General features: G+C 49.6%; 1 protein-coding gene across 14 annotated transcripts in view; it reads left to right on the forward strand.

Moving 5' to 3' along the window:
• MAST2 (microtubule associated serine/threonine kinase 2) overlaps positions 1–16,833 on the forward strand; it is a 139,720-nt gene that overhangs the window by 91,638 nt on the left and 31,249 nt on the right. For 9 of the 14 annotated variants that reach the window (XM_027838191.1, XM_027838190.1, XM_027838192.1 and 6 more), the window contains 5 exons: positions 1,116–1,207; positions 11,574–11,652; positions 12,269–12,292; positions 13,942–14,020; positions 16,121–16,275. In XM_027838191.1, the coding sequence (XP_027693992.1) occupies positions 1,116–1,207; positions 11,574–11,652; positions 12,269–12,292; positions 13,942–14,020; positions 16,121–16,275 (429 nt within the window). The remainder of the gene's footprint in view (positions 1–1,115; positions 1,208–11,573; positions 11,653–12,268; positions 12,293–13,941; positions 14,021–16,120; positions 16,276–16,833) is intronic. The other 5 variants (XM_027838193.1, XM_027838203.1, XM_027838199.1 and 2 more) reach the window with 1 other exon arrangement.

The following is a 16,833-nucleotide window of genomic DNA, read 5'->3' on the forward strand; positions in this document are numbered from 1 at the left end:
TTGCCCTACTATGAAAAACAAAAAATAGCACTCTCATGATAAATATACATAGTCAAGCAAAATAAATTCCCATGCTGACCATATATAGAAATGTATTTCATATTCTGTACATTTGTCCCTCATCCTTCTGTCTTGGGGTGGGCAGGCGGCTGGCTTCCTCATGAGTCCTGTGGAATCATCCTCAGGCTGAGTTCTTAAGTCTTTCCAAGGCTGTTTTTATGATGTTAGTTTTATAGAAGTTTTCCTACTTCTGCTCGCTTTTGTCTGTATCCATCTATCCCAAGCTTCTCTGAATAATATTCTATCACATCTATATACCACAATTTGTTCCATCATTGCCCAGTTGATAAGCATGCCCTTCTTGCCAGTTTGGGGCTTTCACAAACGGAACTTTTATAACTATTTTTGCATATATAGATCCTTTCCCTTTTTCTTTGATCCCTTTGCAGAATAGGCTTAGTAGTGGCATTGCTGGGTCAGTGACTTTGGGGGTGTGACTTCTACTCTGATCCCAACATAAAGCTTGGTAACTGGTGCCCTCAGCTGGCAAGCAGATGATATGTAGCAGGGTGGTTTCCGGGCTGTCTTGAAGTGTTCATTATGGTGATTGCATCAGTTAAACTTCTGGAGGAAATGGTGATCATCAGAGTTAACGTGTGTTCTCTTTTCCCATTTTTGAGTGTCAGGAGTTCACTTGGTTCAGCCCAGTTAGATGGCATACATTTGAATGTCACTTTGCCCTATTGGTTTATGTGTCTTAAGGCAGCGTTGTGAGGAAGAAAATACCAGGCCTGGGACTCGGGACATCTGGCTTTGTTTTGTGATGTTGGACAAGCCTTCCCCCTTCTTCCTTTCTGGCCCTTAGTTTGTCCCTCTGTAAATGAGGGGGCCTTTCTGTGATCGTGCCTTTGCCCCCTCTTACTCAGTTGTTTCTGGCCTCACTTCCTTTTGGCCTGCACGTTCCTGCCCTCAGTCTTGGTCAGTATGACCTAACGTTCCAGCAGGGAGAGCCAGCCAGAGTGCTTGTTGGGGGGGTTGGGGGCAGTGATCTCTGCAGCCTTGGCCTCCCTGGCAGTGTCTGACCAGCCCTATTCACATTCTTCTTTTCATTGCAGTTGTAGGACGAGCAACCGAAAGAGCCTGATTGTTCCATCCAGCACATCCCCGACCCTGCCCCGGCCCCACTCACCGCTCCATGGCCACCCAGGTAAGCTGCTTTGGAGGGAGAGGGGACGAGGTGGGTCCTCACAGGCTAGGACAAAGGCCCTGGTTAACACAGGCTGACCAGAGGCCGCTAAAGTCATGGAGGGGTAAGATTGTTGCCTGGGCTCCCCCAGACAGAGGGCACCATGAACATGCAGAGGGAAGCCTTTTTTACTTCTTAAAAAAAAAAAAAAAAAAAAAAAGAAGAGATTGTACTGGTGGAGAAACATCCTCCTTACCCTGTCTCCAAATTGGGTCCCCTTTTGTAACAAGCAAAGATACTCACTACAGCAGTGCCCATGATGGTCCGCCCTAGCAGCCCCTGCCTCTGTGCCAAGAGGACAGAAGGGTTTTTAAAGAAAATTTTCCATGTTTAGCTTCCTTTTCAGTGTGGCAGTGGGTGGGTCCAGATGGTGCTCGTGTCCATGCTGCCCTGGACCACCCGTCTTCACACATTTGTCACACATTTCTTTGTAGCGTGCGTCCATTCCATTCACATGGGAAAGTTGGTAAAGCTGCTCCCTTGCCGACGGCTCCAATCTAGGACTTCCTGCTGCAGAAGCCCCTGCCCTCATGTGGGGCTGGCAGCCCAGGAGGGAGGCCTTGGAGAAGCTACCAGTTGGAGGATATCCCAAGTTGGGGTGACCAGGAGGTCTGGGGAGAATGGAGCTCATGCCTGAGAGCTGCGGGTGGAAGGGAAATGAGGGTGTGTGAGCTGGAGGACAGAACCTCAGGAGGGATATGACCTTTGTTCTCAGATGCTCAAAGGGCTGCAGACCCAGTTGAGATTAGGTACCCCTGAGGGCCCATTCCACTCAGAGAGTCTGCAATTGAAATGCCAAACATTTATTAAGTGTCTACTGTGTGTAAGATCCTGTGCTGAGCACCAGAGAGACAAGAGTGGACAATTACTAGTCCTTTCCTCAAGAAACTTACAGTTCAATGGGGGTTGCCACATGTGCAGAAATAAGTCTGATACTTGGTAGAATGTGAGAGGACCATAGGAGAGGCATGCTAAAGCCCTGGGGTGTTCAGATGTCCCCAGTGCAGCACTGACGCTTAGCCACATGATAGAGTCAGTGAGTGGGGGCTCAGAGCTATTGGAGGGAGCCCTTGAAAGTTGTTTTGCTTTGTTTTTAATGTCTTTATTTCATAACATATTTCCCAATTGCATTTAAAACTTGTTTCAACATTCATTTTTAAAATTTTGAGTTCCAAATTCTTTCCCTCTTTCCCAACCTTGAAAAGGTAAGCAATTTGTTATGGATTATGCATGTGAAGTCATGCAAAACAGATTTCCATCTCAGCCATCTTGCAAAAGAAAGCACACATACACACTTCCCAAGAATAATAAAGAGAATTAAAAAAGTATGCTTCAATATGCACTAAGAGTTCATCAGTTCTCTCTCTGGAACTGGATAACATTTTTCATTGTGGGTCCTTCGGAATTAACTTCAATCATTGTCTTGATCATTGTAGCTAAGTATTTCACAGTTGATCATTTATATTATTGATGCTACTATGTACAATGTTCTGGTTTTGCTCACTTCGTTTTGAGTCAGTTCACATAAGACTTCCCAAGTTTTTCTGAAACCATCCTGCTCATCATTTCTTGTAGCTCAGTGCTATTCCATCACATTCATATACCACGGCTTGTTCAGCCATTCCCCAATTGATGGGCATTCCTTCAGTTTCCAATTCTTTGCCACCATAAAAAGAGCTGCTATAAATATTTTTTACAAACAGGTGCTTTTTCCTTTTCTTTGATTTCTTTGGGATACAGACCTAGTAGGAGTATTGCTGGATCAAAGAGTATACACAATTTTATAGTCCTTTGGCTATACTTCCAAATTGTTCTCCAGAGTGGTTGGATTAGTTCATGACTCTAGCCGCAGTGTATAAGTATCCCAGTTTTTCTGCATCCTCTCCAGCATTTGTCATTTTCTTTTCTGTCCTGTTAATCGATCTGACAGGTGTAAAGTGGCACCTCAAAATTGTTTTATTTTGCATTTTTCTTATGACTAGATAGCTTCGATTACTTCTTCTGAAAACTGCCTGGTGATATCCTTTAACCGTTTGTCAACTGGGGAATGGCTCTTGACTTTATAAATTTGAGTCATTTCCCTATATATTTGAGAGATGAAGCCTTTATCAGAGAAATTTGCTGTAAAATTTCCCCCCAGTTTCCTGCTTTCCTCATAATTTTGACTGCATTAGTTTTGTCTGTGCAAAAACTTTGTAATTTCATGTAATCAAAATTATCTGTTTTACTTCCCCTGATCCTCTCTCTTATTTGGCCATTAAACTGTTCTGTTATCCATGATCTGACTGGTAAATTTTTCCATGCTCCCCTAATTTACTTTTGATATCATCCTTTATGTCAAAATCATGTATCCATTTTGACCTTATGTTAGTATATGATAGGAGATGTTGGTCTGCTGCCAAACAGCCTTCCAGTTTCCCAACAATTTTTGTTAAATGGTGAATACTTGCCCTCAAAACCTGGATCTTTGGGTTTATAGTATACTAGATTACTATGGTCATTTGTGTTCTTAATCTATTGCATTGATCTACCACTCTATTTCTTAGCCAGTACCAGATTGTTTTAATGGTTACTGCTTTGTAACGTAGTTTGAAATCTGGTCCGTCTAGGCTGCTTGTCTTCACATTTTTTTCATGGATTCCCTTGATATTCTTGATCTTTTTTGTCCTTTCAGATGGATCTTGTTATTATTTTTTCTAGCTCTATAAAATCATTCTTTGGTAGTTGGATTGGTATGGCCCTGAATAGGTAACCCATGAGCAATAATACTTCTCCACTTGTTTAGATCTGTCTTTATTTGTGTGCAAAGTATTTTGTGATTCTGCTCATGTGGTCTCCGGGTTTGTCTTGGCAGGTGGACTCCTAAGCCTGTGTGTAGTTATTTTAAGTAGAATATCTCTTTCTGTCTCTTTCAGCTGGGTTTTGTTGGTAATTATTCGTAGAAATGCCAGTGATTTGTGTGGGTTTTTTTAGGTGATTCTCTGAGTGCACTATCACTTGGTGTGCGAAGAGTGATAGTTATGTTTCCTCCTTGCCTATTCTAATTCCTTTAATGCCTTTATCTTCTCTTCTTGTTATAGCTCATATTTCCAGTACAATGTTGTGTAATGGAGGTGGTAGTGGACATCATTGCTTCTCGCTGACTTTGTTAGGATGGCGTCTTGCTCATCCACATTACGTATTACACTTGTTCTTGGCTTTAAATAGATACTACTTACCATCTTAAGAGAGGTTCCATTAATTCTTATACTTTCTGGTGTTTTTAATAGAAATGGATATTATATTTTGTCAAAAGCCCTTTCTGTAAATAGTGATGTAATCATATGGTATTGCTTGGTTTTGTTACTGATACAGTCATTTATGCTTATAGCTTTTCTAATATTGAACTAACCTGCATTCCTAGTATAAGTGCTACCTTGTCATAGTGTAGGATCTTTCTAGTTGTTTCATAGTGTTGTTTCTATTGTAATCTCCTTGCTAGAGTTTTTGTAAAATTTTTGCATCAATGTTCATTAGAGAAATTGGTCTTTTTTTTTTATCTGTTTTTGCTCTCCTTGATTTAGGTATCAAAATCATGTTTGTGTCATGAAAGGAATTTAGTAGGATGCCTATTTTTTTTTCAAATAGTTTGTATAATATTGGAATTAATTGTTCCTTAAATGTTTGGTAGAATTCTCTGGCGTGTTAAATTTCTTTTTCTAAGGGTTATTTAAGTATTCTATTTCCTCTTCTATTAATCTGAGCAACTTATATTCATCCATTTCACTTAGATTGTTGGTTTTACTGGCATATAATTGGGCAAAATAACTCCTAATAATTGCTTTGATTTTATCTTCGTTGTTGGTATGTTCACTTTTCATTTTTGATACTGGTAATTTGGTTTTCTTTTTTTAAAAAACAGAATTAACCAATGGTTTATCTATCTTTTTCCAGCTCTTAGTTTTATTTATTAGTTCAGTAGTTTTTAATTTTATTAATCTCTCCTTTGATTTTCAGAATTTTCATTTTGCTATTTAGTTGAAGATTTTAAATTTGTTTTTCTAGGGTTTTTTTTTTTTAGTTGCGTGCCCAATTCATTGATCTACTCTTTCTTTTTTTAAAAAATTTATTTTAATTTATCAGCAATCACTTCCATAAGCTTTTGAGTTTTAAATCCCCCCCCCCCCCAAGACGGTGCACAATCTGATGCAGGCTATACATACACATTCCTATTAAACATATTTTCACGTTAGTGATGTTGTAAAGGAAGAATTAGAACCAACAGGAGGAACCACCAGAAAGAGGAAACAAAACAGAAGAAAAAAACAGTAAATAGTATGCTTTGATCTGCATTCAAACTCCATAGTTCTTTCTTTGGATATGGATAGCATTTTCCATCAGGATCTTTTTCTCTTTTATTGATGGTATTTTAGAGATATAAATTTTCCTCTAAGTGCTGCTTTGGCTGTATCTACAAATTTTGGTATGATGTATCATTGTTGTCAGATTTTCTATTCATCTCTGGTCTTTTTCTCAGGAATGCTTAAAAGTCCTCTATTTCTTTTACCCCCCCCCCCCTTTTTTTTCCCCCTGAAGGATTTTAGTCAGTTTTACTGGGTAGGTTATTCTTGATAGTAATCCTAGCTCTTTTGTCTTCTGGAATATCATATTCCTAATCGAATGCTTCTTTAATGTGGCAGCTGCTAAATCTTGTGTGATCCTGAATGGGGCTGTGAATTCCTGGCTGCTTGAAGTATTTTCTCTTTAACATGGAAGCTCTGGAGTTTCGCTGTAATATTCCTGGGACTTTTCATTTTGGGATCTCTTTCAGGAGGTGATTGGTGGATTCTGTTTCTATTTTGCCCTCTGGTTCTAGGATATCAGGGCAGTTTTGCTTGATAATTTCTTGAAATATGATGTCTAGGCTCTTTTTTTGATCATGGTTTTCAGGTAGTCCAATAATTTTTAAATTATGTCTCCTCAATCTATTTTCCACGTCAAATGTTTTTCCGATGAGACATTTTCTTCTATTTTTTCATTCTTTTGCTTTGTTTTGTTGTTTCTTGATGTCTCATGGAATGATTAACTTCCACTTGCCCTATTCTGATTTTTAAGGAATTATTTTCTTCAATGAGCTTTTGTACCTCTTTTTTTCCATTTGCCCAATTTTGCTTTTTAAGGAGTTATTTTCATCATTGAATTTTTGTACCTCTTTTTCCATGTGGCCAATTCTTCTTTTAAGGTGTTATTCAGTATTTTTTGTACCTCTTTTACCAATCTATTAATTGTCTTCTTTTTTTTTTTGAGACAGTCATGGTTAAATGACTGGTCTAGGGTCACACAGCTAGTAAGTGTCTAAAGCCATATTTGAACTCAGGTCCTCCTGGCTCCAGGGCTGGTGTTCTATCCACTGTGCCACCTAGCTACCCCTATTAATTGTCTTTTTATAATTCTCTTCCCTTTTTTCTTTACATAGGTTTTCCTCTACCACTCTTATTTGATTTTGGAAGTCGTTTTTTAGCTCTTCAAGGAATTCTTGTTGGGCTTGTGTTCAGTTTGTGTTTTTTTCTTTGAGGCTTTGCATGTAACTGTTTTGACATCATTGTCTTCTAAGTTTGTGTCTCGATCTTCCCTGTCACCTTGGTCAGGTTCTTTTTTTTTTTTCCTTGTTCGCTCATTTTCCCAGCCTATTTTTTGACTTCTTGACTTCGAACCTGTTCTTGGTGGTGGGGGGAAGGACACTGTCCCAAGCCTCAAGCCTTTTTTGCCCTGCTATTTGCAGAGCTGGTTCTGGGGATTTGGAAGTTTTCTGTGCTTTTCTGGTGGTGTCACAGTTCTTTTGGACTGCATTCTGGTCCTTACCTATGAAAGGCCCCTGCTCTCTTGTGACTGGAAGTGTTTCTCTCTGCCTATGAACTGTGGCCTGGAATAATTGAGTGTAGTCAGTGGAGTTGCCAAATAGCCTCTAGTCCTTTTAAAATTGTCTGGAGGGAGGGCTGGGCTGAGTGCGTCCTCTGCTCCGCCATCTTGGCGCTGCCCCTGGGATTTGTCCCTTGAAAGTTTTTTAAGAGGGAAATGACATAGGTGATGGGGTCAGCTGTGTGACACTGCGGTTATGAGGGGAGGGACTGTTGTCAAAGAGGTCAGTCAGGTGTCTGGGAGAGAGGATGAGGCCCTGGATTGTTAGGGGGGCAGCCCTATGGAGGGGGAGCAAGGAGAGGATAGAAGAGAGATTGGAGAGGTGGAACCTTGGGATCTTACAGTGTAAAGGATTGGGGTGAGGTCATGGGTGAGTCCCAGGTTGATGACCTGGAGGGTGGAGCTATGGAGGGAAGATGAGTTGAGGGCGTGGCTGGTGGTGGTGGTGGTGGGGAGATTTCCTGCCCGTGTCCTGAGGGTCACTTCTCTGGGAGGGCACTGGGAGAGAGTCCCAGTGCCCTAGGACATTTGATTCTCACCCCCCCTCACTTTGCCTAGCTTTTCCTCTCTGCTTGTGTTCCCCCCATTTGGAGGAAACAGTCTGATTTCTGGGCTGGAGTTGGACCTTGTTCCCAGAAAGCTTCTGGGTGTGGCCTAGGTGTCCAGACCAGGGCTCCTCTAGGTCCTTGGGTTCCTTGGGCCTTCTGCAGCCCTGCTGAGCAGGATCCTATCCCCAGACGTCCTGCCTTTGCCTTGGTGGGAGGCCTGGAGACATCTGGCCAATATGTCCAGTGGTGACTGGGGACTCCAGGGATATCCATTCATTCTAGAAGTGGGGCCAGCATGTCCCAGGTACCTACTTGGCTTTTCGTGGGCATAGTTTTCTTCCATACCTGGCTGAGGCTTTTCCCACTCTACACTCCCCACGTATCCATCCTGTGTGTTGGTAGGCCTCTGAAGGACACTAAGGGGAGGTTTGTGTGCGGGGCATAAGCCAAGGGGAGGGGAGTGCTTCCAGTAATCCCCTGGGAGGGGGTTGTAGCCTCTGGCAATGGGTGGGCCAGCTGAGGAGCAGTTTCAAACTGGGTCTGTATCCAGAGCACCTGGGCCAGCCCAGAATGGGGTCCCCCCCAGACGGGCTGACCAGTGAACTGAAGGAAGTGGGGGCTGCAGGGCTTGAACCCAGGGCCTCTGCCTTCAGAGTCAGGGCTTCTTTCTTTGCATCACTTGGGGTCAGGCTTCTCTGGCAGACTAGAAAGATTTAGGCCTGGGGTGCAAGAAATCTTTTGCTTCTGGAAAGAACTGGCCAGAAACTGGCAGTTAGAGGAGTTTGCAAGGGGCTTCCCCCCTCCTACCCCCAAACCCCAGGCTAGATGGGGGCCCGGGTCCTGAGGTTGTGACAATATTGTTGGCCATAGGAATAAAGAGGAGGCAGCCAGAGAGAGGCAGTCCTGGTAAGCTCCTGTGTGGCAGGCTCAGTGCTGGGTGTGGTGGAGGTGAGAGGTCCTCTTTCCCCTCAGGGAGCTTATGTTCTGGGGAGAAGACAAAACCAGATGGAAAGCACGGACCGAATTAACTGGTATTGGGCTGAGGAGGTATCCTGTATGGCAGAGGCAGAAGGGAGAGCCTCGTAGGCAAAGGTGTGGAGAGTGGAAATTGGGTGGTGGTGGTCAGCAGAGCAGACTGGCCTGCTGTGGGCAATAAAGGGGGTTCCAGCGTGGGCACTACCCTCTTCCACAGAAGTGAGGGCCTTCCTTGTCATTATCTCCAGCTTATCCTGTCTGTCTCTTTTGGCCATACTTGTCTGCATGGGATCTTTCCCCACTGGATTGGGAGCTATAAAGTGAAAGGATCACACCGACCAGATACCCCCTTGGCTCCCTTCCATCTCTCCTCTGATGACCCTTAGCTTCCCCAGTGCAAGCCCAGGGGCTTGGGCTCCCACCAGCCTTTCTTGGCATCCCTGTGTGCCCGCTTGTCTCGATGCCAAGGGGCATGGTTCATGACTCTCCCTGGACTTTGCCCTCCTGGAGGGTAGGCAGGGACTTATAAAAGTTCCCACCCTGCTTCTGAGGTGATAATTGTGCTCAGCTGCCAAGGCCCACCCTCTCCCACCCCCACCCCTCCTGGAAGTGTTGGCTGGCTGTGTGGTGAGCCAGAAGGTTGAGCCTTGAGATGGTGTCCTGAGACAGCACCTGGTGAAAGAACGGGGGTGTTGAGCTTAGCAAAAATGGCTAGGACAGGGTGACATGAGAGCTGTGCTCAAATGTTGGAAGAACTGTCATGGCAAAGAGAGATTGGCTTTGTTCCGGTTGGCCCAGGAGGGACCCACTCGTGGGAGAAGCAGATTTGGGCTCAGTCCCAAGGGGGACATCCTCACCGTGTGCACTGTTCCAGAGTGGAATAGAGAGTGAGTTCCCTGGGAACGGAGACTGACTGGCCGCTTGTTGTGAATATTTGCACAGGAAGTTTTATGCCCAGGTAAGGCTGGGTGAGCTGATGCTGGAGAGGTTGCCCTGGGGCCTGTTCCAAAGGACCAGGCTGGAAGGCAGCTCAGAGCCAGACATCTGGGATTGGGAGGAAGACAACAGCGCCCTGTGTTACCTGGGAGATCCTTTGGGCTTATTTATCTATGTTGTAGTGTCCCTAGGCCAAGCACAGTGCCTGGCACACAGCAGGTGCTTAATAAGTGCTCATTGAATGAATAAGATAGAGTTAATGGGCTCTCAGCCTGCCTTGCTAGTGGGGCTCTTTTCTGGAACGGTGTGGTCTCCCACATTCAAGAGGGAGGACGTGTGGCCTATGAAGTCTCTGCGGAGCTGGTAGATCACCAGAGCCATTAGAAAGGGTTGCCCCTGGGAGGAGTGAACTCTGTCTCTGAAGGTCTCTGGTGGTGGCTAACCTAGGTGACCTCAGAAGGTTGCTTCTAGCCTGAAGATTCTCAAGGGCCCTGACTCAGGGCCTAAGTGTGGGGCAGCCCCTTCGCGTTACCTTCGTGGAGCTTGAGATCCCTTAGGAAGGGCTGTGCCTATCCACAGTCAGGACACCCACGGGCTGGTCTGGGTGACCCTGGGCCAGTTACCTGTTCCTTCCTAAGACTTCTTAGGAGACACTGGAGTATACGTGAGGTTGGCAGAGGCCTTGGAGGTCATGTAAGCTGAGTCCCTATCTTCACAAAGGAGGAAACTGAAGCCTAGGGAGGGGTACTAGCTTGCCCCAAGGTGACATGGGTAAGCACCAGAGGTAAGATTTGAGCTCAGGTCCTCTGACTCCAGCATCAGGACTCTCTCCATTGCACCATGATGTTTCTGCATCAGGGCTGCAGTCGAAGGGCCAGAAGCAGCCGCCATGTTGTCTCTAAGCCAGCCCTCTCCCTCTCAGCTGGTGGCCTCCTTGGCCCCCTCCCAGGCTCTCCACACCTGTCTCCACCCAGGCCATGATGATGTCCTTCCTCTGCTTCTAGGCCTCAGGGCTTCCCCATTGCCTAGAGCCCATAATATGAAGTCTTACCGTGGCTTTCAAGGCCTTCCCCAGTCTGGCTCTAGCTTCTCTGTCCAGGCTGGGCTTGGGCGGTTCCCATATTCAGGCCAAACTGGGTTCTTTTCTTTCCCTTGTCTGCAGCCCTAGGCACCTAGGTGGTCCAGTGCATAGAATCTCCCCAGTCCTGGAGCCAGGAAGACTTGAGTTCAAATCCAGCCTCAAACTCTTGTCTGTGTGACTCTGGGCAAGTCACTCTACCAATATCTGCCTGTTTCCTTCTGTGTAAAGTGGGGAGAAAGACAACCCCTCCCTCCCAGGGTTGTTGGGAGGATCAAATGAAATCCTGGTTATGAAGCACTGGGCATATAGAAGGTGCCTAATGAATGCTGGTTCCCTACTTCTTCCTGAGCCAGCTCCCATCTTTCAGCTCCGCCCCCGCCCCCAAAATCTAACCATGCAGCCTCGAGTCAGGTGCTGCCCCTTTCTCCCCCTTCCTCCCCCTTCCTCCCTTCTGGTAGCCAGAGCTGTCTGTGGCTCCCCGTAAACAACTGCAGTGCTGGCTATCTTTGTACCTGTGGGTGGGCACGGCTCATTGACCTTCCCTGCCTGTCACATATTGCCAGTTGGGGGGGGTAGGCAGATTTTTAAGGTCCTCAGGGGGCCAAGAGATGGGGCCATTCCAGACCAGGAGCACTGTGGCTGGCTCAGCCAGCGGTCCCAGAGGCATTTATGCAGCTGGTGTGAGCCCCGAGGGCTGTGCAGACTTGGCCTGGGCCTAAAGGGTGGCAGGTGGGGGCCTTACTGATTCCTGGAGGGAGGCCAGCCTGTCTGGGGAGGGCCAGGCCTGCTGGGACATGGCCTCTGCTGCTGCATTCACTGCCTGGCTCAAGGCTCGAACCCTCTCCAAGGTAGCCCCAGAACTGAGCACCCTTTTCTGTCCTCCCCACAGGTGGGAGTCCTCTGGACAGCCCCCGGAATTTCTCTCCCAATGCTCCAGCCCCACATTTTTCCTTCGTTCCTGCCCGCAGGTAAGTTGGCACAGGTTGGGGGGAGGATGCCCTTGGGTCAGGCTCTGTTGGTGCCCTGCCCCAAGAGGGTTGCCCTAGCTGGCATTGGTTGGGCTCCACTCTGGTGGCACCTGCCTCCTCTCCCTTGGGCCAGGGCAAAACCGAGTGGCCGTATTTGGACCCAATGTTTGCATGTCGTGAGCCCTGGCATGGAACCCTTCCTACAGGATCATTGCAGCAACTCTGGGTGCTGGCCAGAGTAGAACCTTGCATGTCCACTGATCCCATGTTGCCTTGGAGACCCCAGCCCTACAGGGCGCCACACCTTCCCCCAGGGTCTGCCCCACACTGTGCTCCATCAGACCATCTTCCTGGCTATTTCAGTCCTTGAGTGGATGGGCCCAAGGCCGTCAGCTGCTCTAGGCTTCCCCTCCCTAGCCTCTGCAGCAGAGCAGTGCCTCCAGGTCCTCCCAGGTCCTCGGGCCTGGGAACCAGGCCCTTTGTTCTTTTGGCCACACGTGGCACCTCAGGTCCAGGGCAGGAGTGTGGCTCTCTGGGGTGGGGACGTGGCCTCCCTGGCTGCGTGCAGACCTCTGGTTTGCCTTGGTTCTCATTCCTCTGTCCAATCTCTCTCCAGCAGCCATGGACACAGAGCAGACAGGTAACTAGGGGGCATCTGGGGAACAAGTGAATTGGCCTGGTCAGTTGAGTTCCTGCAGTGGGAGATGGGGTGTGGGGGGGTGAGACATAGCCATCTGCCCAGTTGGGTTCTTGAGTCTCACCTGAGGAGGATGGCAGGGCTCCCCCCAATTCCTTCCCAAAGAAGCTCTCTGCCAGCAGCTGGTACCCTGGGTTCAAATCTCCGCTGTGCCACTTGTGACAGAGGCACCTCCAGTGAGGCCCTTGTCCTCTTTGGACTTCTCTTCCCTCACCTGTAAAATGGGGGCATTGGACCAGCTAAGATCCTAGCCAGCTCTAGGTGGAAGTCCAGGGGTTGTTGGAGAGGCCAGTGGCTAAAGGCACTGCCTCCTGCCAGGCCCCAGAACCAGGCTCTGTGGGATGTCTCTTCTGCCCCCTGGCCCTGCCCAGACCCTGTCTTCACTTTGGGGACCTGTCTGCCATGACCTTGTACTCCCACCTTCTTAGGTCAGCTTCCTAAAGGTGGACTGGCCCAAAGCCCTCCCCTTTGTAGGGACCTTGTATGAGGCATGTTGGTGCTTGTTGGTCCTTGAGCTGTTGTGGCAGGGCAGGGGGCAGCAGCTGGGTGGCAGGCAGGGCCGAAGGCAAACTCATCTGCGTCTGCTGGACGTGCAGGTCTTGCCACCTGCCCTGGTCTGAGGTCTTGGACCCTTGCTCCCATGGGTGGGTGCGTCATGGATCCTGGTGTGGACTGGTGGGGCGTAACGGAGCATGCAGAGAAGGGGACCCCACTCAGCCTGTCCTCGGACCTTGGGCTGGTCCTTCTGTATGAACACTGAGGGTGCTTCTCCCAGGGGACCCTTCCCAGTGTGATGAGCAGGTGTGGCCAGTGTGGCCTGGTGCTCACGTTGGGCAGGGTTGAACCTCAAGGGCCATGGCTGTATGAGGCGTCTGGAAGGAGGGAGGGAGCAGAGCCAGCAAGTGATAGGAATGCAGCCTGATCTCCCTCTGCCTCTGACTCATTGTACTCCATTTAGGCCCCTGGAGGCCCACACGTGGGGCTTCGGGGAGACATCATGGGGATCCTCAAGGGTCAGTCCTTCCTGTGTTCACTGAGGGTGTGAGGAAGAGAAGGGGGTACATAAGTGTCTGGGAGTACAGGCTCTGCCCTGCCAAGTCAAGCTGAGGGGACCCTCGGTCCTCTCTGGGCCTCAACATCCTCTTCTCCAGCTCTGACTCCCATGGTTCTCCTGGATGCCCTTGCCGTGGCCCTGTTCTGCCTATTGGCTTCTCACTGTTAGATGCAAACTGCCCACCCTGAATTGGGAGGGCCAGATGACACTGGTTGCTGCAGAGGTGGTGGCAGACAGGGGTGCCATGTGGGGAGCAGGGAGCAGACCCTGAAGTGGCAATGGTGCCTTCCCAGGAGCCACCCATGGTGGGCATGACAGAGCGGGAGGTGCTGGTGCAGTCTGGACTGATTCAGACCGAGCATTCTGCTTTGAGTCAGGGCCAAATCTGCCCGGGCCTGGGCCCCCACACTGAGCTGTGGGAGGCCTGGCTACCTGGAGCCTCCTGGGCAGAGGCTCATGGAGCAGGGGTGCTGGCAGGGCCCCCTAGGGTCCCCCCGAGCTTCCTAGGTGGTGTCTCACTAATGTATCTCTGTCACAGGACGGATGGACGGCGCTGGTCCTTGGCCTCTCTTCCTTCCTCTGGCTATGGCACCAACACCCCTAGCTCTACTGTCTCCGTAAGTCCCTAGGCCTGGCTGCAGGCCCCAGGCCCCTGGGTTTGGGTGGTTCTCCAGCCCCTGCGCCTTCTCAGCTGTGGCTGTGAGGTAACTGCCCTCATCAGCGGATGCCAGGCCATTCTGGGAGGAGGCAAGCTTGGGCTTTTCTGAACGTGAGATGGGGCACTCCCTCAGGGCCATGGAAGGGCTTAGGACCCAGGGCGGTGGCCAAGGTAGGAAGGCAGGCCTCAGAGATGGCCTGTGCATGGGCAGGGAGGAGCAAAGATGCTACTTTGGGTGGGATGTAGGGAGTGAGAGTGGGAGGAACATGGGGGAACCTTGGAGAGGTGTGTGGGAGCCATGCTGGGAAAGGCTTCGGCGCATGACTGAGGGCTCCAAAGCAAAAGGGAGTCATTGGAGCTTCTTGGGAAGGCAGCTGGGTGGTGCAGTGGATAGAGCAGTGGACCTGGAGTCAAGGAGACTTGAGTGCACATCCAGCCTTAGACACATACTAGCTGTGTGACCCTGGGCAAGTCACTTCACCTCTGCCTCAGTTTCTTCATCTATACAATGGGGATATTAATAGCACCTTCTTCCCAGGTTGTTGTGAGGATCTAATGAGATAATAATTGTAAAACCCATAGCACAGTGCCTGGCACATGGTAGGTGCTCTATAGATGTTAGCTTTTATTATAGCTGTTCTTGAGCAGGGAAGTGACATGGTCAGGCTTGACCTTTAGGAAAGTGACCTTCAGAACTGTGTGTGGGATGAATTGGAGAAAGACAAGAGCTGAGCCAGTGAGAGCAGTGGGAAGGCCAGTGTCCTGGTCTAGGAGAGAGGTGCTGAGGGGCTGGGGCTGGACATGTCATGTGATTGCCTCTGGGGCTGAGGGGGGCCCCAGGGCCTGGGATCTGTGAGGATGGTCTAGGGAAGTCTGGAAGAGGGCAAGGCTGAAGAGGACAGAGGAGTTCTGCTTTGGATGTATTAAATGAGAGAGAGAGACAGAGAGTAAGAGACAGACAGACAGACACCCCAGACAGGAAAAGAGGATGGCGGATGGCCGAAAGGCCTACCTGGCGCCCAGAGCCCCACGTGTGGGGCCACTCTTCTCCCTGCGGGAGGAGGCTGAGGAGGCCTGGCAGCTCCGCTGGGGAAGGCAGAGGGACCAGAGAAGGCAGAAGAAAAGCAGACAGTGCCCAAGCAGGCAAAGCAGGAGACAAGGTCACAAAGGCAGGAGGAAGGATGAGGGAAGCGTTTGAGAGGAACCCAAGAACATTGAACGAACAAAAGTGTAAGAGAGCAGGTGACCCAGACTTGACTGCTGAAGGACAGAATCCAAGCAGCCCTGCAGGCATTAGGGAACAGAAATCCCAGGATGATCTGCAGGAAAAATACAGCTTGTGAAAGGAGGAGTGAAACTGACTTCAGAGCAGAAAGCGGAGTTCTCAGACCCAAGTAGAGGAAACGTGGGATGTGGGATGTGGCCCCTTTCCCTGGCAGGAGAGAGGGAAAGGCAGGCAGCCTGGAAGAGGGAGGCAGGAAGGTCACACGCATTCCCTGCAGCCAGAGACAGCCCGAGGCCTGTGGCCTCCCAGAAGAGCCTGACTTTAGGAAGTAATACAAGAATGTGTCTGGCCTGAAAGGGGGTGCCTGGGTCAGCTTTGTGCCCCCCTTAGAAGTTTGGAGACTCAAATGAAATGACCCAGGAGGCTACAGAGAGGGAGTCATTCCTGCAGCCCAGGCCTGGGGCCCCTGCGTACTTATGTAACCCATGTGGGACCCTCCAGAGGGAGCCTCGTGGGGAGGCCTCATTTGGCTTCTCACCCCTCACATCTCCTGCGTGTGCTGGGCTTGACATCCGCATGTCAGCCTTGGAGAAGCTGAGTCAAAGCTTACTGGGCTGCTTTCCAGGCTGCTGAGGGTTTGGGTGACCAGCAGGTACAGCTGACTGGGGACCTGAGGATAGCCAGTGCCCAGTGGCCTTGGGGTGCAGGGCTGCTGTTCCCAGGACTGCTTCTCCAGCATCCTGGCAGGGGGGTGGCGGCTTGAACCGGGACTAGTTTGCTGTTCTCCTGCTTCCACCCCAAACCTGCACTGACCTACTGTGTTCTTGTCCTCAGTCATCCTGCTCCTCCCAAGAGAAGCTGCACCAGCTGCCCTTCCAGCCCACGGCAGACGAGCTGCACTTCCTGACGAAGCATTTCAGCAGCGAAAGCGTCCCAGACGAGGAGGGCCGCCAGTCGCCAGCCATGAGGCCCCGCTCACGCAGCCTCAGGTGCGTGCCCTCTCCGGCTGGGGCTCTGGCCCCTGCCTCATCCTTGGTCATCTCTGACCCGCTCCCGGGCCTCCCTGAAGCAAGTGGCTCCTGGGGTGTGGAGGAAGGACCTGGAGAAGTGGGGCAGCTTGGTCTTTGTTCTTCCTTGCTACCCCTCCTCCTGCAGGGCTGGCTCCCCACTGGATGGCAGAACACGGTCAGACTTGGGCCGAGGGGCTGTTAGCCTTAGCGTAGCTTCTGGGTCATGCCTGGAGATCTGACACCTCCATGGGTATGGCAGTCACACCTCAGTGACCCGTGCATCCTGCCGTGTGGCCATGGCACGAAGGGTCTATGGGGCTTGTGCATGGGTGGGGGGTGGGGAGGCATATCTAGGCGTCCCAGAGTCCCCCACACGCCCTGATGCAAACCCATACATACACTCACTCTCGTACACAGACCCACACACTCATGTGTACATTTAAACACACACCCATGCTGTTCTCATGCACTCACCAATTCATGCACAAACATGCATGCATGCACACACACTGTCATACACATATTACAGGCACAGGT

Source organism: Vombatus ursinus, unplaced genomic scaffold, assembly GCF_900497805.2.
Source record: "Vombatus ursinus unplaced genomic scaffold, bare-nosed wombat genome assembly UNPS02014825.1, whole genome shotgun sequence".
NCBI classification, from domain to species: Eukaryota; Metazoa; Chordata; class Mammalia; order Diprotodontia; family Vombatidae; genus Vombatus; species Vombatus ursinus.